The sequence below is a fragment of the Carassius auratus genome, chromosome 19, assembly GCF_003368295.1.
Source record: "Carassius auratus strain Wakin chromosome 19, ASM336829v1, whole genome shotgun sequence".
Classification (NCBI taxonomy): domain Eukaryota; kingdom Metazoa; phylum Chordata; class Actinopteri; order Cypriniformes; family Cyprinidae; genus Carassius; species Carassius auratus.
In genome coordinates, this window is record NC_039261.1 from 4,601,886 (window position 1) to 4,626,671 (window position 24,786).

General features: G+C 36.8%; 1 protein-coding gene across 3 annotated transcripts in view; it reads right to left on the reverse strand.

Moving 5' to 3' along the window:
- Nucleotides 1–24,786, reverse strand: part of LOC113119177 (low-density lipoprotein receptor class A domain-containing protein 4-like) — a 79,496-nt gene that overhangs the window by 13,669 nt on the left and 41,041 nt on the right. The window contains exon 1 of one of the 3 annotated variants that reach the window (XM_026288439.1): nt 13,311–13,765. The exons of the other annotated variants lie outside the window; for them this stretch is intronic. Within the exon in view, the coding sequence (XP_026144224.1) occupies nt 13,311–13,431 (121 nt within the window). The 5' untranslated portion in view covers nt 13,432–13,765. Of the gene's footprint in view, nt 1–13,310; nt 13,766–24,786 lie in introns of those variants that run through there. 3 annotated transcript variants of the gene reach the window in all.

Sequence of the window (24,786 nt, forward strand, 5' to 3'; positions counted from 1 at the left end):
ACAGAAGGAGGCACCTAAGCATTGTGGAATTTTCTCGTTCTTCTGTTTTGGGGAAACTGAGAGAAAAGGGAGGGTGAGCTTTTGAAGTCTTTCACCAGAGCAGCCCTTTTCTGGTGTGACAGACATTTTCCATTCACACACAAGGTGTATGAAAAAACACAAAAGTGCGAGAGAGACTGAGAGTATGTGGTAGACAGAGGAAAGGAAAGAGAGAAAGTGAGGACACTTCAATAAACTGAGTCTCATGGAACAAATGAGATCAGAGAATAACTCAAAGTCACCCAAAAAAACGTAGATGGGCCAAATCTACGAACTTGAGGAACACTGCATTCAATCGCTGAGTAAAAGTGATTGCTGCTATGTAATGCATGGCCTTTCGCAGCGGCACAGATAACAGGAAGTGCAATGGAGAACGGGGGCACATTTAATCGTGCCAGTGGTAGGAGCTATTCATCTGTGCCTCGCTGGCAAAGCGGCACTGTCACCTAAGCAGGGCGCAAGCCACTGACCTCGCTTTCTAATCTGAGATAAAGCACTCGTATTAAAGAGATGCCCCATACGGGCGCCAGACACGTCTAGACTCCCCATGCCATAACACCCACTTTTCTTTAATTATTTAACCTCCTGGTAAGACTTACAAGATAAGCTCTGCCTGGGCCTAGACGCCACCTGCTACAGAGTCCCCTTATTCCCACCCCCAACCTACAGCTCATCTCATCCCACCGATGACACCGACTCACCACAAATATTGTTTTACACCCCTCTTCTCCTCTTCTTCCATTTGACACCCCTTCTCTTCCTCCTCCACCTCTCACTACGTTCGCCCAGGCGGATTGAGTCATATCCCCTTGAAACAGGACCCAGCCCTTGGTTTAGTTCTTCATCAAATAGTGTTTGGTACTTGATGTTCTTTCTGTAGTTCTGACGGCATGACAGAGCTCTTCAAGCACTCCACAGCGCAACAGCGTTTGTGCCGACAACGGACACATGCTGCGTACCATATACTGTACATCGTCCTCTGGGAATTTGATTCCTGGTACACGTGTGTATACTAACACACACTTAAAGTTAGGACAAGCTTTCATCCTCATAATCATATTTTCACCCTCATAATCAATGTTATTCCATGGTGAGGCTATTCCAAATTCGTGGTCTCGGTCCACAGGGAAGTCTTGAGAGCAGGCATGTGGGGACCTCACACTGAGGCATGCTGGGATATTACACACTCTGCTTAGACCAACTCATCTCAACCCACATCCTGAAGGGATGAAAAGATTTTAACATAAAAAAAAAACATTAAAACACAAAAACATTAAACATACACTGACAAAATGCAAAACAATACCAGGAACATCTATTAAGAAAGGGTCAATTTTAATTTAATTTAGACTTTAAATTGGTTAACATGCCGCAGAGGAGGGAACAAACCCAGAAACAACACAAAGATATTTAACTGGCTGTGTATTTTATACTGCACTGGTATCAGTGAGCCAATGCTTAATTTTTGGATCAAAAGATTAAATTGCTAAAAAGTTCAATTTTCCTCCATTTTGTTTATGTGCTCTGCATGATCCAAACAACATAAATGATTGGGGAGAGGTCAGGAGATCTGTGTTTCTTGCAAGTGACACAATGCAAATATCTCTCAAACATGTACTGTATGTGTCACACTGCCAAACCCCAGACAAACTCTATTGTTTCCCTCTGTGCTCATTTCCATTATCTCTTTGGAAAAGTAAAGAAAGAACGGGAAGCCTTGATAGCTTTAGCCCTGGCAGGATAATGTCTTCTTAACCTAGAGCTGGGAGACTCGGAGAATAATTGTGAACATCAAGTCAACAACATGATGATTACTACAAGGTTCAGCATGTGATTTCACTGACTGCTGTAATACGAGATGTGAAGGTAGGAGCCCATCCTATCTGAACACTGACTCACTAGATTAACACACAAACAACCCCTTCGGCCTCCACGTGCTCCCTGAGGAACAAACTACTGTACCTCCAGAGCATCATCTCCTACGCAGCTGACACTGCCGTACACGCAGAGACAATGAGTGGTTGACGAATGGGACCAAAAAAAAGTCTGACAGAATAAAACATGCTAGAAACGTCCTTCTTGATCATAGAATGGACAGATCTGGCCTTGGAGGCTGATTGGTCAATACAGTGTTCCAGTTGTGCTAAAATAACCCATATGGTAAAAACTATTATCTGTATGACTTATCTATATACGCACAGTGCACACCTCCCAAAGATGCCAACCAAACTTACATCAACATCAAACTTAGTTTTATTATTTGTAGTAAAATTAATCAAAATAAAATCAACAGTTTTTTGTTTACTTGCATGTCATGTGACCATTAATAAACTTTAGAGAACCATGAAGATGCAAATGTAATACTCACTTAATGAATTTTAGGGGAACTTCAAGTAGATTTTTCAGGTGAAATAATATATTTCTTGATAATTTACTGCAATTGAGTGAACAATATTTAATAATGTAATCAATAAAAAGTAACTGTAGACTGATTCTAACTATTTAAAAAATGTAATTTAATATAATTGCAAGTACTTAATTTTTGGAATCTGATTATGTAATCCAGATAACATGTAATCAGTTACTATCCAGCACTGGTTAAGAGTCTCTTTAGCCATAACTATATTGACAATACAGGATGTCCTCTCATATGGTTAAAGGGTTAGTTCATCAAAGAATTAAGCCATAAATTACTCACCCTGAAGTAATTATAGGCGTATATGACTTTATTCTTTCAGAAGAATTCAGTAGTAGTTATTTCAAAAATTGTCTTTGATCTTTCAAGCTGTTTGATGTCACTCAGCATGTTGCACTCCATCAGTCCTTAAGAAGTTTAATAAAAAGCTCATCCATTTAAAAACAAAATTGTCTCACACGGCTCCAGGGGGTGAACAAAGGCCTCCTGAAGCGAATTGAGGCATTTTTTGTAAGGAATATATCCATATTCAAAATGTAATAATCACTTTAATCCAGCTTGCACTTAAAGCTGTAAACGAAGCAGTTCCGGGGGAATGATATACGAGGTCAGCTTTGCGCCGCTCGGAAACGCAGCGGAGAGATCAAAACAAAACAACGGTCACTACAGAATTACAAAACGAGGATTTGTAAAGAAGAATGTCGGAGGATTTCGATATAAGCCAAGAGGAGACTGGTTTTCCTTTGCTGGAGTAAAGAAACTTTGCTTCCTTTGCTCCCGTTGACAAACGCCGACATGTGCAGCTTCTGTTTTACATCAGCAAGCTCAAGCTGGATTAAAGTGATTATTACTGTTTGAATATGGATATTTTTACGAAAATGCATTGATTCGCTACAGGAGGCCTTTGTTGACCCCCTGAGCCGTGTGAGACACTTTTTTAATGGATGAGCTTTTTATTAAACTTCTCACGGACCGATGCAGTGCAACACATGCTGAGTGGCATCAAACAGGCATCATAAAGAGACTGGTAATTTAGGCTTGTGATTGTGTTTGTTGAGAGGATATTATGTTTAAATATTGTTTTAATGTGTAGTTGTTGTATTTTAAAATGTTGTCTTACTGTATGGCTGCTACCTTGGCCAGATCTCTCGCTACCTCGCTGCATGCTGGGACAGGGAAAATACTCATATTTATATCCAGAAATCAAAATGTACTTCTTGACCTGCTAATTGTAGGTTAACATAGAACATTTAATGGCCATTAATAAATCCTACCATGAAACTACCATGTATTCTGCATTATTTTTAATGATAATATATTTTTTGTCTTTGAAACAATTAGGCTGTGTTTTCAACAAACCGCACAGGACACTTGCATAATAAACGAGCCATAACAATGTGAAGACAGACAGTGATTTCGTTACTCATTTTTTCATTTTGGTGGCTAAATGTGAGAAATATTTTGAAAGCATGTCATCACAAGTTTTGGAGGAATAAACAATGTTAAATTAACCTACATTAAATTTGCAGTTAAGTTTTGGACCCTGTTTATATATAACAAATCTTAGCCATTAAAGGTTCAATAAAATGAATATACTGGTTGGATAATACAAATGACAAGGGCAATTTAAGTGCTAATTTTTCCCAGACACACCAACTGCAGACTGTCTTTATAAAATAATGCTGCCCCATTCTCTCAGTTTGGGGTCAGGTCCCCGACAGACTTTCAAATAAGGGTCAGGACACATCCCTCCCCCAGTGTCAGCCACAAGAAACACAACAACAAAGCTATAATGTGATGAGGGCTTAATGTTGCTATGTTTATATATAATAAACTCTAGAATAGCAATGTGGAAATAGTATACAATAATACTGCAATGCAATCGCTTTGAGTGTGTGCAAAATAAGTACAACTGAGAATATTACAATGACTTAAATGCATGTTTTACTTCCTCGATTACATTTCCAAAAACAATCCCTCAAAAATACTGCCCCTGTTGTTACATACATCATGTAAAAAATAAAACTAAAAAAATATATACATTACTAAATACAGTTATTTATTACAGTGTATTGTTATATTGGGGCATATTAATAATAATTCTTCCTTAAATTCATTTAGTAAAAAAAAATGTAAAAAAGAATATGCCTTTTATTTATTTTTATTAAGATTTGGCAAATCGATTTCTTACTGTGAAACAATCACAGCACAAAAAATTGTAATCCACAAATCCAAGCATCATTGTGTGCTGTGAAATATAGACTAGACCTAAAATATTCAAATGATTAAATAATCCTTCGTGTTTTAGCAGGTTCTGTTCTAGTAATTGCCAATGCAGAACAGAGTGTTTTTATATTTAAATCTGGCAGCCTGCACTCTACAAGGACGAGCACCATGAATGAGAAGCTAAGGGTTACGGCAAAGACCTTCTGACCTTTCAACCCTGAGAGCAGGGGGTAGGAGGGCTGCTGTCTGGGAGCAGGACCCAGGGCATGCATGCTTGATGAGAGGGGATGGGTGTGAGACACACAGTCTGATAACATCACGTCTGATCTGATTCTGTTGCGTCTGCTGTCTGCTCGGCTGTCTCTTTTGCCCTGAGCACCAATGCACCATTTTACAACAACAAAAAAAGCCAGCGGAAGGGAGTCCAGACGCTGTGTGTTATGCGCATAAATCGTTTACATTCCTGGGTAAAAGCTAAACAGCGACACTGCTTTAGATAGGTCTACATTCTGCCACGACTGCTCTGAAAACCACACGCAGGGTTTTTTTTTTAAATCCAGTGTCTATGTCTGCATTAAACCTATGTTTTTCTTCTATAAACTTAGTTTCCTTGTATGTTCTGTTTTTGCATTCAGACAATTAAGGGCTATAAAGCTAACCACACACATACACATACAATCAATCTTTTTACCAGTTTTTAAATCAAATTAAAACAAAATGAAATAAACTTAAAATATACACTAGCTTTTAAAAGTTGCACACCAAGGCTGCATTTTTTTTTTTTGTCAAGAATGCTGTAAAAATAGTAATGTGAGATAATATTATAATTTAAAATTACTGTTTTCTATGTGAATATATTTTAAAATGTATTTATTTGTGATCAAAGCAGAATTTTCAGCATCATTCCTCCAGTCTTCAGTGTCACATGATCCTTCAGAAATCAATCTAATATACTGATTAGCTTTTTTCTTTTCTTTTTTTTAACAATTGTTTTCATTAAGTATTATTATTAATGCTGAAAACAGTCGTGCTGCTTAATAATTTGCTGTTGAATCCATGATTGCATTTTTTCAGGATTTATCAACTTAAACTTTTTAACAGTATTGTATTTTAAGTGATTTCTGAGAAAATATAGTTTAAAATAGGAACCCATTTTTAATTTCTAATAACTTGCTTGATATTATATTGGATATTGAAAATCCTGTAGCAGTAGATTAGGAGATCAGTGTTTTTATGCACTGTACATTTATTAATCACTATAATATGTGACTTTCGATCACAAAACTATTCCTGTGGATACATTTTTCGAAATTGATATTTATACATCATCTGAAAGCTGAATAAATAAGCTTTCCATTGATGTATGGTTTGTTGGGACAATATTTGGCTGAGATAAAACTATTTGAAAATCTGGAATCTGAGGGTGCAAAAAAATCAAGATATTGAGAAAATCACCTTTAAAGTTAGACTTAGCAATGCATATTACTACTAAAAATTCACATTTTAATATATTTACAGAAGGAAATATACAAAATATCTTCATGGAACATGATCTTTACTTAATATCCCAATGATTTTTGGCAAAAAAGTATCATTTTTGACCCATACAATGTATTGTTGGCTATTGCTACAAAAATACCCCAGCGACTCAAGACTCACATATTAAAAAAAAATAAAACAAATACTGAACACACAACTGCCACTGTGTTGTGCCTAAAGGAAACGACCTCCAAATAAAAAGGGCTGACATCAGACACAAGTCTGGTCCTCTGGTTACACAAAAGCCAAACACAGGCGAGAGACGTGCACCCTTAAACCATTATCAGCACCCCCCCATCAGACAGCATGAATACATACATGGGTCTGTCCACACAAAACACTACCTCCCTCCCTGCAAACCTCCAGCATGACTACCAATCTCCTCTGAGCCCAGTCCCCGGGGCCCGCTGGGAGTCCCAGAGGGTGGTGGGGGGCAGACACGAAGGCCAATGTCAAGGCTGGCTGGCTGCTGCTGTCAGAGGGCAGAGCTCATCACTGGCAGGAGCGGAGGGTGACACCCCAAGCTGCTCACTCTTTGGCTTCCAAAGACACCCAGAACACCGTGGTGAAACGACCCGATCTAACAGAGGCTGACTTTGAGCTAGTCACCAGAGAGCAACTAATATAGTGATGCTAAAGAAAATGCAAGAATTAAACATAAAAAGAGTGAAATTGAACTTCTTGTTAAATATACATTAATAATTTGTTTGTTTAAATGGCAAATTTTTAGGTGAGTTGACAGTAGCTCATCTGTTTTCAAACGCTTTTCCATTTATATTTCTTCGTTGACTTCGTATTTTTTTGTATGATTGTCATTTAGAAAACCGTTAGCATGAAGATCTACTGCCTTTGGTTGAGTGCAAACAGATCACAGGAAAACAAATTAACAAGATCATACAAATTCATATGAATTAGCCACAAATTTGTGAAAGAAAAAAACAAAAAATTAGCTCCTAGAGATTGTATTGAAATGTATACGTCTTGTGTAAGTGTATCAAAAGTAGTGTATCATTTGTTTAAGTGGTTCATGTGAATGAATCAGTATTTAAAAAAAACTATTCTCAGATTAAGGTCTTCTTTTTTAGTAGGTATTTAGTTAAATACTAGTTATTCAAATTAGAGGGCAAATTAATTTTCTTTTTATTTATCTACTTAGTGTAATGAAGTTTAATGCTGTCAGCGCCCCAACTGAGATTTAAAAAGCCTTGTTGTGTGGCAGAAAAATTTGGTTCTGATTAAATTATACATTATTATGTTATATAGTTGCACTGTCGAAAAAAAAGCTTCAATTTACAAAGAAAGAAAAAGTGTGCAATTTCACTCAGAATTAGTAAATTTTAAAAAAATTACAAAGAACAGCAAGTAATGCATTGAATAAAACATGACATTTTGACGACTGAAATATACTTTCATGTAAAATGTATTATTATTTATAGTGAAGAATTTTTTTTTTTTTCACACAGTGTAGTGACTTTTTTTGTTAGTAGCTTGTAGTATAAAGTAGCTTGTCAGTAGTTCTTCGAACTACTTATAATTATAAGCAGCTCGTAGTTTGGACAGCTACTGTTTCAAAGTAGCTTCCTGCCAGTCACAAAGACAGACGTTTTTCACTTGCAGTCCAAGAGACACATTTCATTAGCACAGCGTTGTTATCTTGGTGGAATGGATCTTCGCTAGGTTTAATGATCTGACGGAAATGGAATGGTGCATTTTAGTGCATTTCGTTTTAGTACTGTTGTAAAAGATGAATCTAGTTACCCCTCAGCGGGACAACCCACCCCATGTGTGCCTTTAAACCCTTTTGACATGACACTGAGCACACAGACACACACACAAACACACACGCACGCACCCTCCTCGAAGCGAGAGCAGGCCATACAAAGATTAGCAGGAGGGGTTGACAGCTGACCTCCGGTGTGACCTCATCACACTTGCTCACAGACGCACACACACCACTCGTGCATTAGGTGCATTAGGTTATTGGATGGAGCGCTGTTATGGCCGGGCTGGGCCTGTAAAGTCCAGTTTTGATGGCCCTGCCCGGGGTTACTGGGGCAGGGGTATGACCTTGAGTCCACCCCGGAGCCACACTGGAGAAGATGAGCAGAACAGAGCGTGCATATTGTATTGGACAGAGCACTAGAGTCCACAGGGTCGTCTGACTGACACCTCTCTAACAAGGCAATTACTGATCTCTCCTATGTGTTCACACACAACTGCTCTGCTCACAAACACTTGCACAATGTGAACCACTACCACACATGCTCCACAACTTCACTTAGTCGAGAGCTGGGAGGGAGTAATAATGAATGAAAATAAAATGTGCACCAATAATTTGTGACCATAAACCAGTAATAGAGAGTATTAGCATTTTTTTATGTTATTGATAGGCAAATATTTGGTGAATATGCAGATAATATAAAATTGTTTTGAAGAGTTAATTTGCACATAGTATGACAAATTATAAATTGGAGCTTTCAAGATTAAATGGTTAAAAAACTGTAAAAGTATCAACTTAAAATATCAATTTATACTGTTATATCAGTTAAAAGAAAAATCTATCAATACATTTTAACAGTAACAAACAAATTTATGTGTTCATGTGATAAAAAAGTGTTAAGCGATTACTATTCAAATTTTACTATATTATAATGCTTTAATAATGAAAATGTTGATTTTTTTAAAACTTTATGATTTTTGTGCATTTTTGTAATAACTGGAACTTCGCCAAATGTACCAAAATGTATAATGAATGAAACTAAAATGTTGCACAGTTTATTGGTGATCATAAATCAGCAATATATAATATAGATAATATAATATTTGCATGTAGTATATAAATAAATTGGAGCTTTCATGAAAAGAAAATTGTATATTAAAAAATATATAAAATCAACCAATGTACTGTTATCACTTACAAGGAAAACTATATTAATAAAGTTTAAAAATATACTGAACAAATCTGGTATTTGAAATTGGTACGTAGTACATACGTTGTAAAGTGTTAAGCATTTATTTCATTTTTTTTTTTACACTATATTACAATGCTTTAATTCACTAGCATTCTTGATTGTAGTAAACACGATTTTGTTCATTTTGGTAATAATATTTAAATCTACACTTTTACAATATAAATAAATAAATAATTGCAGATTAAATGAAAATTACTGGAGTAAGTTACAATGTTAATGTGTTGCTTACTATTTCTTTGTTACTATTTGTGAAATTGACTAGCAACTTCTGAGTGTGAATTGTTTGTACACCAAATTTTTTCAGTGTATCTAAAAAAACTAAAACATTATAGATGAAACAGCCAATATAACGGTTATCGGTTATAACCAAAACATGTGGTATTGGCCAAATATGGCTATTAATGCAAAATTTTGGCTATTGCCATAATTCTTGCACTAAAAGCAACTTCAATGCCAAGATATAACTTTAATAACCTAAGCTGACTGTATCACCTTTAATGACATTTCAAAACCTGTTACATTAAGTTTAAAAACACAAGAGCCTCCCACGCTCAACTTTTACTACCATGTTTCTAAAGGCAGCATCTGTCATAAATAGTTAACAACATAGACAGAACCTCCGGCCTCTGACAATAAACACTCGACTCTTGTGTCCCGTCTCAGGCCTCACCCTCCGGCCCGGGCCAAGCTTCGGCCCGCCAGTGGAAAATAAAAAAGGTGCCAAATTGATGCAGAGATCAGACATTGACAAGGATGGTGTTTTTGTCCCCTGCGTATTCGTTACATACGAGCTGCGATGCACTAGTGAGCCAAATGCCAGTCCAATATCCTGTTTCTCCATTCTGGTGCTCGACTTTGGCCGCTGCCCCACTGGAAATGGATTACACTAACCCTGTGTGTGCAGCCATTTGCGAGCTAGAAAGAAAGAAAGTCACAATGATCGTGCATTTCTTTTGCCGTGCAGCACAACTAGCAATGCAACAGTGCCTTTCCACACGGTGCTCTATTAATAGCCAGGTTCTGTTTTCAATGGAAATAGCCGTATGGTGTAGGGCCTTTGTCAGATAAGATAAGCAGCCTTTCGCTCGCAAAACCTCAGACGCAGACTGTGCCTAAAACAGCAGACAGAACAAAAGCTAATTCGAGGCCAGACCTGGAAAAGACGAGAGGGAAGGAAACTCCTAGAATCCAATAACATACACATGCACGAATGCTAAAGCTAATACGCCACTGATAATACAGCCAAGTTTTGAATGCTGAGCCCTGAAAGGAGTGTCCTTTTGGAGATTTGGTGTGTGTCTGCTGTGTCACTGGCTCCCCCAGTTTTCCAGCCCTGAATGCAGACAGCACTGCAGTAGAATCTGAGTGCCAAGTCACCAGGCATTCCACTGTCTGCACAACGGCCCGTCCCGATCACCACAGCACAGACACGGAAACCCACAAATACATGCTCACCCTCACGTGCCCACACACATATATACAGCATAGGATTGGTATGCTTTAGCATTCAGGAACAAGGAACACACAATGTGCCAAGACCACCCACCAAGCATGGGTAGGGAAAATTAATCCTAACAAATAACAAAAAAAATGAATGTATTGAAAACTGTCAATAATGAGTATGGGTCATATTTCTTCAAATTGAAAGCATGAAATAATTATATTTTGTATAAAAAGAAAACATATTAGATTTTAGGACAACTGAATTTGTTTGCATTGTGACATTTTAATCAAAGATGCAAATAAGAAACTCTTTAATGAAAAGTCTTTAATGAATGTAGATTTTTTTTAAATGTTGGTAATTTTCCAGTGTTGCACATTTCCAGAGCTCTCAGAAACAGATGTTGTCATAGTTGGGTAAATTTATATATATTATGTAATTTTTGTGTTCACATTTGCTTCAGTATATCTAAGGATCCATGACAGTGTTTTTATGACTTTGCAAATGAGGAAAAAAAATATAGAATAATAATAGAAGAGAGAAAGAAGCCAAATTTGCACAAATTCCCCCAGCAGCTACATTAGAAACATTCACAGTGTGAACTAGTTTTCTGTAAGTTAATGCCAAAGTAATAGAACAAAAAGTATAGTGTTATAAATGTACATTAATGTTTTTTATTTATAACTCTAAAGTATTTGGGGTTATAAAAATGTATGTGGGATTATCATAAAATAATGTCACATTTCCAAAGAATGGAAAATTCTTAATGGTGCTTTAAATTCTTTATTCAAAAAGTAATATCACTTTTTTTTTCAGTGTGAAAAGTCAATCGTTTTCATGAGATTCATCTATCTATAAACCCATCTAATTTCTCTAATCTCAATTTTATGCAAAACACAAAAACCTTTTGCCATTTCCCCTGATTCTTTCTTATGCAGTCCTCACTAGCCCAAGGACACCGCATATGCATCATACATCTTACAGAACAGAAATCAATTCAAGTTCATGAGCAAATGAAAAGTTTCTGGGTCAAGACATCAGTGCCGTCTACCAGGGGGCTTTGAGAAGAGGGACGATTCTTTTATATGAAGGTTTACTTTTAATAATTCATCCCATTTGCGGCAGAAATAGCCAGTGTGAGTACTAATTATGACAGGCCCTTTTGTCCTGTGTGGATTCAGACAGCCCAGAGTCTGAGTAAGATAGTCTGGGCTGAAGAGGGGGAAGGGTTGCCTGGCTGCCCACTCCAGACTGCAGTGAACCAATTCCCAGCAATAACGCCAGCGGACGTACACACATATTTGAGATCTACACACTTTACCCCGCAGTTTTCATGTTATGATTACAACAAGAAGTGGCAATTGCAAAATGATCCACAAAGTAACATCACATTAACTACATGCAGTTCATATGTTTAGTATAAATGCAAATGAAAAATGTGATTGATCATTAACTACATTAATGGTGAGAATAAACACATCTGGACAACGAAAGGTGTGTTTGTCTGGGAACCATGCAGAAGGAATAGAGTTAAAGAATGTGTGCACTATGGCAAGCTGGTTTAACATTTGTACTTAAAACTATTTTTACATTATTACCAAGTTACTTTTTTTAATAGTGACTATTCATTATATATCAATACTTATTCCAACAATGCTAAGTATCTGTAAAAATAGTTTCAGTATCAGTACCATTTATCCTGATGTGAATTAAATAGATATCAGTGCTTATTTATTAAACACCAGTGCAAAGCCAAATGAACTACACTTTAAATTGAATAATATGAGATAAAATAAAATTTCAACTGAACTGTAAAGTAGCCATCCTGGCCAATCAAAATACAAAAGACAAGTAAAAAAGCAACAGTACACAATGAAATACGAAATGCAACTAGCTTCTTTAAAATCTTAAATCTCCTAAATTGGTGCTAGTAGCTAATAAATAACTATGAGACTAATAATTATTGCATCAGCTACTAGTAATTAAGAAAAGAAGAAAAAAACATATGTAACATAAAACAGACACTAGTTAGTTTTAAGAAATAAATGTTAAACCGACTTGCCATATTGTGCGCAGCCCCCACAGCAACACCAGCAATATTCAACTGATGCATTGAGTTGTGTTCCAGTGCCAAACACTCCCAGACACCCGAGTCATCAGCGACACTCATTTCTATTAATATATTGAATTGGTCAAACGGTTTAAAATACAACAGACTCATCAAGAATTCGTTACTGACAAACACGTCTTATTCTGGGGGCGCTGAACGAATATGTGATTACGCCACAACCAAATTCGATGGGTGTGCAAGTGAGATAATTACTAATAACAGTCACATACTGCAATAATTGGACCCGAGAATGACATTCACATTCAAACGAATCTTTAATACGTTCGCGTTTGACATACCCGCACCGCTTGGTGCCATAATAACGGATTCGGAAGTGTTACATTTACATTTGATACGTTTTCGAATGCGGACCGAACTAAATGACTGAATCTCAAACGGGTATGTTGTCACCAGGCTGAGTCGAGTATACGGTGAACATCACACGTTTAAAAGCATTCCATTTTTACTCGCTCCGCGTTCGAAATTCGTCCAAATGTAACCGTTTTAGGAGAAGCGTTCCATTCCCTCCGCATTCAAAAACGGCTGAGAAAAACCCGCCCTACTTACATATATCCATTCCCTGTGGCTGGGATAGGGTGCAGTTGCAGGAGCATGTGTCATTGGAGTTGGCGTTGTTGTTGTTGTTGTTGTTGCTGGAGCTGCTGTCCGGGACCGTGGTGTTTCGCATGGGGGCTCGGGGAAGTGACGGGACGGGGGGGAAGAGAGCCGCCGGCCGCGGCCCTCACATGAACTGAGGAACACTTCCACAGCAGAGTCTCATGCCATTCTCGCGACTCTTCGACGCATTTTCTGCTGCTAGACTACGGTAAATACGTTCCCAGCATCTTGACGGTCTTTTCCTCTCGCTTTCATTCAGGAGAATGGCTTTCTGTGACGGTCTCAGGCTCACAGCCCACCTCCTCCTGCGCCTCCCTCTTCCTCCGAGAGGGGAGCAGCTCCAGACAGACAGACAGGAGCGGTGGGAGGGAGACTGGCGCTGACAATGGCGGTGGAGAGAGAGAGAGAGAGAGAGAGAGAGAGAGAGAGAGAGAGGTTGCTCTACCCTCAATGGGACTGTGTGTGTGTGTGTGTGTGTGTGTTAGAGGCGGTTAGAATCACACACACACACACTCATTAGTGCCAGCCACGACCAATCAAGGCAGGCATTGAAGAGGCTTTAACCTTGGGCTGACCCCACAGTCTAGCAGATATTCAGCAGATGTGTCAGACACCCCCCTTCTTTCCCAAACTGTCTGCGGTCTATAAATATATCCGGGGTGGTTTGGTGTGGGGAATGTCCGGCTGAGTGGGCAAAGTGAAGTAAACTGAGTTTGTGAAACGCATTGCACCCCCAAAAGTATTTGGACACTTAAGCCGCACTTAATTTGTGAATTTAATGGCACTGCATTACAAAATATCACACCAAGTGTCATCTGCAAAACACGATTATAGAGCTTTTATGAGAACCAATCACTTCACTGATGTCACGGTGCTTTTTGGATGCAGCAGTTCTCCACCAGAGAAACTACAATTGTAGTAATGTTTGACAACCGGAATATGACTGAAAACTTATTCTGAAAATGTATATTTAGCTTGAAAATCTTAAGTTTAAAATGATTTAATATTTTAAGTTTGTTATATTTTTGGGCCAAGCACATATTTAAAGGGTTAGTTCACCCAAAAATGAAAATTATGTCATTAATACTGTACTGTATAGTGTACTGTTTGAGTGCATGCATTACTCCGGGATATTGGTTTGTTTGAACTCGGAGGGAGTGTCAGCCACATTAAAAAAGTTAACAGCTTAAGTCATTTGTGGATTAATGCGTATTAGAGACGCGAATCGTTTAAAACGATTCATTTCGATTTGGTGAACTGAATGATTCGTTCGCGAACCGGATATCCTGCTTTGTTTTGAACTCTCTCTCACACAGACACGGAAGAGAAGACAATGCTGAATAAAGTCGTCGTTTTTGCTATTTTTGGACCAAAATGTATTTTCGATGCTTTAAAATATTCTAACTGACCCTCCGATGTCACATGGACTACTTCCATGATGTTTCTCTTACCTTTCTGGACATGGACAGTATACCGTACACACAGCTTCAATGGAGGGACTGAGAGCTCTCGGACTAAATCTAAAATATTTTAAACTGTGTTCCGAAGATAAAAGGAGGTCTTACATGTTTGGAACAGCATAAGGGTGAGTTATTAATGACATAATTTAAATTTTTGGGCGAACTAACCCTTTAATTCTAAAATCAAGAATTATCTTTTAATTAAAAAAGCCAGTTTTACAACTATTAATTTGTAATTAATATTTTTGTGACATTATATTCATGACAATTTAAGCATTTGGGTACTTGAGTCAAATTCTAATTTATTTAATGTTAAAATTATTATTATTATTAATATTTTATTTAATATTATTTAAATTATATATTTATCAGTGTTATTGTAGTATTTATTGACGTTTAATTAGCTTTTATTTTCATATTTTATACATTTTTGTATTTCAATTTCATTTTTCTAATATTGTCTTTTTTATTTAGCTTTATTATAAATAATGAAAATTATTTTTGTATATATTACAGTACATAATAATCAGTACTGTAGTGAGTAATGCAAAAATTCTAAAGATTTGTATTTTAGATGTGTAAAAGTTTTTTTTTTAATTATTATTATTGTTAATTTTGGCTTTGATGTAAATGTGACCCAGACATGTTTTTGTGATGCCCTAACACAACTAGCTCTAAATCAAATAAGGAAACACACACTATCTGTGTGAAAAGACAAAACAAAGAAATGTTTATGTCTCAAAAGCAAAGGACATGAGGCCTAATTCAGTCGTGTTTACTAAGATGAAACGTTTAGGCCATTTAACTGTGTTTTTAAGGACTGTTTGTCAGACTGGAGAGCTAAAATTGGCCTTGCTATGTCTGAAACTGAAAGAGATGCATGTTTTGCTTTAGCGCCGCCTGGCGGCCTCTCAGCTCATGGCACCACTGCGTTGCTAGAATGGGAAGAGTGACCTGTGTTTGTGGCCTACTTTCACCTGTGACCTCTCACGGATGGTTTGAAGTGTTCCAGGCAGAGTTGTCCGATAAGACAGTCTGCGGTGAGACAAGCTTTCCCTGTGCGAGACGGTCACGGTAAGGTCAGACAGATAAGAAGAGTTTATGACAACCTCTGAATTTTTTTAAAAGAAATGTTACTGGGTGACATAACTATAAAACCTAGAAAAACTTCAAACTATTTTGCTTGACTTGTCATCCCGAGAAAAATAAGTCTGCTAATCAGATACATGATTTATGGTGTCATTAATGTCCAAAGCGCAATGGATTGCATGTCAAAAGTTTATAATTGTGCAAACACCTAAGTATGAGCAATAGAGATGCCTTAGCCAACACAACACATGACAGTAACTTCAAGGAAAATGAAAGGAAAACTGGAATCGTTTACACTAAATCACATGGCACAGGCTTCGTAGTTACCTAATACTAATTAAGCTTTCTTACAATATCAGCTAACACCACAGACGACTCCTTTCAATGCCTGTCAGTGTCTTTAGGGATGAGTCATAGAGTCTGTTGCTGGAGGCCAAGCTTCTTACAGCTGAGACGCAGACACATCCGTCTGGCTCCGTCACAGCACCTGTGATTGCTCAGGTGGAAGTCTAAATCACACTGCCTTCAGCCATCACATCAGCAGAGATCAACATCACAGTGAGAACGAGCGCTGCACCATGTCTGATGTCTAGCCAAACAAGTAAACCTGCCGTTTATTTATGGAAGCAGACGGGAACTTCAGACCAATGTATTACAAACACACACACTTGAACAGAAACACTAGAGAGAACATTTCATTGACATTTTTTATTTAAACTGGTTCTAATCATGTCACTCAAGAGATAAACTCATGTTAAATTGACAGTTAAAACTGTAGGTACATGTTTTTTTCAGTTATTGGGAATCATTTTTCAGGCATTATAGGACGTCATTTTAGTGCTGTATACAGTTTATTACCGTATATTTCATTATCTAACATGCGCTGTTAAAAAAAGATCAAAGTTAAAATGCTACAGTAAAAAAAAAATGTTAATTTGTTAACTGTAAGTTAACTTAAACTGTAAATGGTTTAACATCACCCACACACACACACATATATATATATAATTACCTGTTCTTTAACTAAACTCTAAATATTTTCATATATAATAAAAGTATGTAGAAAGATTATCATCAACATTGTCACATAAGAAGTTTTTCCTAAGAAAAAATACATTTATAAATAAATATATTTTACTGTGATATTGGTCAATCCTAACATTGACAATTTTATTAGTAGAATATTTTACAGTAAAATTGCATGTATTAATTAATTCTAAAATTCGAACATAAATTATGTATTATTTTTATAATAAGATTTTAAGTTAAAATGTTAATTAATAAACACAGTACATCACAATTTGATGTTTTACTGTGTTTGTGAGGCCAAGTATACATAGTTTTACCTGGCTACTATTTATTTATTTATTTGCTTGTTTATTTATTTTTGCATTAAAAAAAATAAAGAAATAAAGAAAAAAACGGCTTGTCAGATTTAGCACAACTTTGTACCCAAACTATAGCTCAAAACACAAAGCACACACCAAGCGAAGTACTACACATAAATAGGCAACAGTATTGATCAGAGTAGCTGCAGTCAGCTTTGACTAATGTAATCCTCATTAGTCCTCTCTCTCTTACCAGACTATCAGCTATGGTAATAACCTAAAATGAGCTACTAAAGAGAAGAAAGGAAGAACGGCCAAACACACAGGAATAAATCAGACTGAAACAAACCAATACAAATGCAGGTTCTAGTGGGTTTGCATCAAGCCTGCCAAGTTTGTTTGTGTGTGTGTTTTACCTGAGGATGGGAGATATTGATAGGCTGTAAAGTCATGGGCGGCGAGCGGCCGTGCCCCTGGGAGATATGCAGTCTCTCGCTGCCGCTGTGATGAAGTGTTTACATGAAGGGATCACCCTGAGGGGGCGGTATTCATTAACCAGTCTTACAGACTCAGACTATTGACTTCTCACTCTAGACTGAACCTCTCTCTCTCTCTCTCACACACACACACACACACACACTTTTACCTTTAACACACTTTCCACAATTTCTGTTTGAGTAGCTGCTCTTGAACTTGGACTTTTGTTATTGAGCTCTGTTTCCAATTAGAGCTCCACAGCACCTCATTTTATTCATTTACAGACTTTACAGACCAATCCTAAACTATAGCTCTGGGGAGTCTTTAATTCAAGAATGGAAGGAATAAAAAAGAGAAACAAGACTTTTTACATGTTATGAGGAAAATATGAGTGGCGCTAGCTGGTAACTGTCAACCTCAAATGGCATTCAAAATCCAGTTTACTTCCACTTCCACAATTCCAGTTTACTTTGTATTTAAGAGGATGAAAAAAAAAATTATGTGATGTTTTTTTTTTTTTTTTTGTGAAACAAAAAGGTTCTATCAACAAAGTCGAGCTCTAACTTGGTTCTACAAGGTTCTATCTGTGGGCCAATCAGAACTTCGAATGCACACATGAGGACCAATCAGGATTAACTTTCTTAGTCATGTCGCTGGACTTCTCCATGACAGCAGGAATGATTGAATGTTAAATATTTCAAATGTGAAACATTTTTCAATGTTTTTTCTCTATTAAAGAACAGATAATAAAAAATTATGAAAGAATGTCTGTTTTCTGATTTTTATTTTTATAAAATAAAAAAAATTGTATAGGGTCGCTGGCGACCAGAGGTAGCCTATGTAATAGTTTAAGTATATTTTTCCTGCACCACTATAATTAAATATCTGATGACTCATTAAATGCAATTCACATTCATAGAAAATGACGACTTGATGTTTCACTCATAATTACCACCACAGGCATAAAATAAAATACCTGCAAAATCTGAACTGACTTGAATGGCTTTACTGCAGAACAATTACTGTAATGTGCAATGAAATATAAGTGTCAGTCTTTGGATGGTGGATGTTGTGAATAGCAATCAAAATGTTGTTTTTGAAGACGTTGAAAATGATAGTTTTGAGAATATGTTTGAGATCATGAATATGAGCCAGATGTTGAATGTAGACTGTGGAAGTGCGCTCTGATAATAACATTGGTTGTGAAATCATCTGCTCAAATTGAACCCTTCCAAGTTTATAAAGGTAACAGAAAATGCTTTATTTAATTCCTTTATAATTGTTATTAACATATCAGGAGAGTTTTAGACTATTGCAGCAGTTAGAGAACTATCTGTGTTATAGGTCATATGTAATGACTTTTTCATACGTATCAACACATATTTACATCACTAATTTTGTTTTAAAACAAATTACAATTCAACTGTTTCTATTTCTTGAAAATTGTAGCTCCAGTTGTGCGAGATAGGACCTTATAATTCCAAGCGGAAAATTACTTTTTTTTTATTTATTACTTAAGCATTCCAAAAATCCCCGTTTACAAATTTGAGAGGATTTTGATATTGTACATTTAGAATAAATTTAAGGTCTCTGTCATTTTCATGTATGAAAGAGTCTAGTTCCTCATATCACTTTTGCTATATAAAATAAAAAATCTTTGAAGCTCAATATCTCAAAACTGCTCAGAATGCAGATAGAACCTCATAATTCCAATGCGCCAAATGTATTCAAGTTACAGGTTACTAAGTCAGTAACATTATTTGTCTATCCATTTCTCTAACCCTCCGTCCAGTTACACATCCATCCACCCATTTATCCACCTATCTACCCATCTACATATGCAGCTGTCAATCCATCCATCCATCCGTTCATCCATCCATCGAGGCATCGAGGCCATTGATCTGTCTCTTCATCCATCCATCTGTCCCTCTGTCCATCCATTTATTCATCCATCTCTTCATCCATTCATCTAGCCCTCCATTCAGCTACACAGCCATCCACTCATTTATCCACCTATCTACCTATCTATGCATCTACCTATCCATCTATCTACCCAACTAGTCTATTTAGCCATCCATCCAATTATTCATCTATCTCTTCATCAATTAATCCATCCATTCATCTATCCGTTTGTCTATTTGTCCATCCATCTATCCAGCAATCACTGCCTATGTATCCATCCATCTGTTAATTCATTCATTCATTTGTTAAACCATTTATCCATCTGTCCCTCCATCCGTCCATCCATCCATCCATCCTTCCTTTCTTCCATTCATCCTTTTATAAATCATTTCTACCATCCATCCATGTGTCAGTCTGTCAATCCATCCATCCATTCGTCTATCCATCGGTCCATTTTTCCATCCATCCATCCAGCAATCATTGTCTATGTATCCATCCATCCGTCTGTCCATTCGTACATTCATGCATCTGTCCATTTATTCATCATTCTATCTGTCCGTTCATTTATTCATCTGTTAATCCATTCACCCATTTGTCCATCCATCCATCCATCTACCCATGCATCAATCCTTTCTTCCATCCATCCATGTGTCCGTCTGTCAATCCATCCATCCATCGATCCATTCATTCATCCATCCATCTTTTCATCCACACATCCTTTATCCATCCATCCATCTGTCAATGATTTACCCACGTATCCATCCAACTCTTCATGTATCTATCCATCATCAATAAATCTACATATGTATCTATCCATCGATGCGTTCATCCATCCATCCATTTATTCTTTTAAATTTTCAGATAAGCCTTTTAGTCAACATTCAAGTTTATCTTGACAAACTTTCCTTTTCTGTTTCAAATTTTTAATTGGAATTGCTTTCCATTTTAATTCTACTTAAGATTAAATTTAAACCATTCAATAAAAAAAAAAAGGTATTCTCAGTTAAACTCTGAATGGTGCACAGCCCTGTTAACTTTGTAAGTGACATATGCATTTTTAGCTTGTACATGTTTTCCTTTGCCCATCCCAGAGAAAAACCCAAACACTCAGAACCAGACAAAACATTACACAACTTCCTACAAGAGCAGAGGGGGAAAACAGAGGGGAAACCACAGGCCTGAACTCTTGGGTCACTTACAGACATGTAGGCTTTACACTATATGAATATATATATACAAACATTTAAATTAAAATATTCTGCAAGGACATTATCCATTAAGTTTATAGACCTTTCCTTCAGCCCTAAAACACAACATGATATAATGCATGATGCAAAATATGGTAAAACACCTGTGGATGGAAAATCAATACAACAAATTCCTTCATATTAACACAGTACACTGGGCCCTGTTCTTACAGAATTTTCTAAGAGAGTAGTCTAAGCATCTGCAGCTTTCTCACGCTTTGTCTCACTCCTCACAGGACACTCGTGGTAAGTAAAACCATTTGCAAAAAAGCCACACGCAATCCATCGGGGAAAACATACGCCCAGGTTTGTCCTTACTGACTGTCTCGTCTGGCTTTTAGCAACCTTTAGAGCTTCTGCCACATGATTGTGACCTCAGATCAGGACACATCTCCTTGACTCTCATTACTTCTGCGCTAAAGAGTGAGACAGAAGAAAAGAGAGCAGAATTAAAAAAATGTAGAATTTTATCCAGCACAATGTGAACTGATGTCTTTCTTTTTCCATGGATGGATAGATGCAAATAAAAAAAATGTAACTGGTAGGAATTTTTCAGAGAAAACACTAATAAATGATCTTCGGGTAGAAAGTGCGTCAATTAAATCACATATAAATGCATGCATTCAGAGCATATGACACTTCCGCCTTTGCAACAGCTACAGAGATGCTAATCCTGTCCGAATCACTATAGCAAACATAATTTAGTGCTGATAGGAGATATCAGACAGACCACACCCAAAGATCAGCTGACAGCTGCAGGAACGTTCTTATTTCTTACACAGAAAATACACTTCCTTCATCTCATGAACCGATGACTATGACGTTCCTTTAAAAACTTTATTTATTCTATGAAAGCGTTCCGTTTCATTCGTCCCATGTGAGATTAGATAACTTCCAAACAGTCACATGCTAAACCAAAAGCGGAGGTTTCGAGGCAGACTCTAGCTTTAAAACCAAGTATCTGCAGTCTGCCGTCCCTCCTGTTGCTGATGCGGTGTCTCTGACTGTTTTGGGGTTTGCTGCAGAGAGAGAGAGAGGGTGGTAGTGTGCACTTCACCATCGACACACTCACTTCCTTCCCCAAACACATGAACACACAACTGCCAGAGGGAGGGAGCACAAAATATTTAAGGGCCGACTCCACCGGACTGACAAACAACAGGCAGACATCTTGAAACGTGTTTTCATCTCACAATATTTTTCTGAACCTCTCCCTGCACTTAAGAGACTGCAAATGCAAAAGAGACAATGATTTGATTTGATTAGTTGGTTTTAGCTTCCCTTGTGTTCTGTACTGTATGTTTAATATTGTCTTATATTTTGGGATTATTCTTTCTAAAGCACACAAATCCTCTAGCTCTCCGCAGGCTGCAGGGATCAGGACATGAGTGTTTTTTGTTTGCGCACAGCAGACAGACAGAACACAGTGACAGTGCAATTCAATTCACTCCAATAGCACCCCACAGACAGACCCAATGCTTTGATTCTTTTTGTTTGTCTCTGCACCACACCATCATCATATTTCCACCTGCCAAAGTTCCCTATAGGATAATACAGTAAAGACTGATCATACATTATGGAAAATTGGCCACAGATGCTCTCCTCAGCTAACACAGGGCACATTCTTGTGTTCCATCTGTGCTATTTTTCAATTGTTAGTCCACTTACACATGCAGTAGACAGATGTCTTTAGTCACTGTTGTTTTTTCAGCATCTTACGACATGAGTGCCATATTAAGACAGTGCTTTTGTGCTGAAACAGTTCAACTAATGACACAGCAGATTATTAATGGGAGTAAATGTGTGTTAAACAGTTCTAACTCTACATTACCCTTGTGTAAAAGTACACTATAATACATGTTTTTAATTAGGACTTATTACAGAAATAATGCTATTTTAAAGTTTTGCCTCTTTGTCGCCATCTCAGTTTGAAACCTGCAATTACAGTTATTTGTAGAATTATCTTCTTTGCATGGGTTGTGCATTGGCACGGCTCTAACGTGGATTAATCTAATGTTTTGAGGTGAATGTGTGGCTGTCAGTCACCGCACCAGAGTGGATATTCACTGTACTTCAGAATCACAGATTCTAGCCTACGTCTTGGAAGTATGACCCAAATGAGAATTTTCACCAGATATTGCCTGAATCTGTAAGACATATCGTCTGAACAAGTAACAAGACTGCTACTTTTGTTCTGACCAACTGAGGAAAAAAGATCATTTTCGCTCTGATCATTTTAACACACACACACACAGAAAAAAAAAAAAACGTACAGACTGCAGCTTAAAAATAATATACGTGAAAACTGCACGGACTGTTTTGACACTTTATTGCAATTAAAATATATTCGTTTTAATTTATACCAAATGGAATTAGCTGAACTTCAGGTTGTTTTTGACCCACTTAAGTGGGACTTATATAACGTATTTTACGGACTATAAAGTCACACTTTTTTCATAGTTTGGCTGGTCCTGCGACTTATAGTCAGGTGTGACTTATTTATCAAAATTAATTTGACATGAACCAAGAGAAATGAACCAAGAGAAAACATTACCGTCTACAGCCTCCTGTAGTCTACACTGAAAACAGAGTAAGAGACGGTAATGTTTTCTCTTGGTTCTTGGTTCTAAATAAATGCGACTTATAGTCCAGTGCAACTCATATATATTTTTTTCCTCGTCATGACGTATTTTTGGACTGATGCGACTTATACTCAGGTGCGATTTATAATCTGAAAAATACGGTACATCTTTTTATGTAATTTCAAAAAAATATTTCTATTGATTTTTTAAATAAGGTTAAACGGTACTGCCTATTGTACCAACAGTACTAAATCTTAAATATACCTCAACGTAATTTCTATTAAAACTTAATGCATGTCTTTATTCAAATATATTTTCAATTATACATTTTTAAAGGAAGTCGCGATTTAAAATAAATTTACTTTAAATGTAATATTAAAAACACAATACAGTTCAAATTAATGAAGTTTCTTTACATGTGCTTTATTATTTAAGTCAGCAAATTGAAATAAATACGTCTTCAAATAAAGCACAACAAGACATTATTCAAAAATAAAATGTAACATTTTTATTAGGCATTATTATGATGTGCACTTTTTTTAAAAGTCTTCTTGTGTGTTTTACATAGTGGTGAAAGTGTCTCTATCTTTTTTACGCTATCTTTTATTTCATTAATATTATTATCTGCAAGTACAGTTTTTTTTTTTAAATACGTTTTTAAGATTTGAAGTAAACTACAAGTGCACAATCAGTTCAATTAACAAACTTCTTTTTCACAAGGGTATGACTGAATGATTTGCATCATATTCCATTGTAATTTGCTGATAAACACACATTGCTTGCAACTATTTAGTAAATTGCCAAAAGATAACAAGATATGAACAATTAAATATTCTAGAAACTCTATAAATCTTAACAGCTCCTTCATTAACTGCTATTAAACAGAAATCAGTTATGATAATAAATGTAAGAAAAAGGACACTAAAAATCTCGATGAAGATGTTTATTGCACCATAGCAGTGATAAAGTATATGTTGTATAAATGTGTTTAGAAGTGAAGCCAGAGATGAGATCAAACTGTCTCCAGACACTAGCTGCTTTGACTACAGTTTGAACTACAGGTAGTGTACATACTTCCTTCTTCTGGGAATGTACCATACATACTTTTGAGTGTGCTAACTATGCCAGTGCATGTTATATTATGTACTTTTGGAACCTAACAATTGTCTAAAGCACTGTGACAGTGACCTCTGACCCCAAAGATACTTCACCGCTGGAATCCAACCTCTGTTTGAGTGTAAGGAGTGTGTCAATATCACACACATAGTTCTGTGGAAAGGTCATGTTGAGCAGGAAAAGCACCCAGACTAATTGAGTCACTGTAGATTTTCCACCTCAGC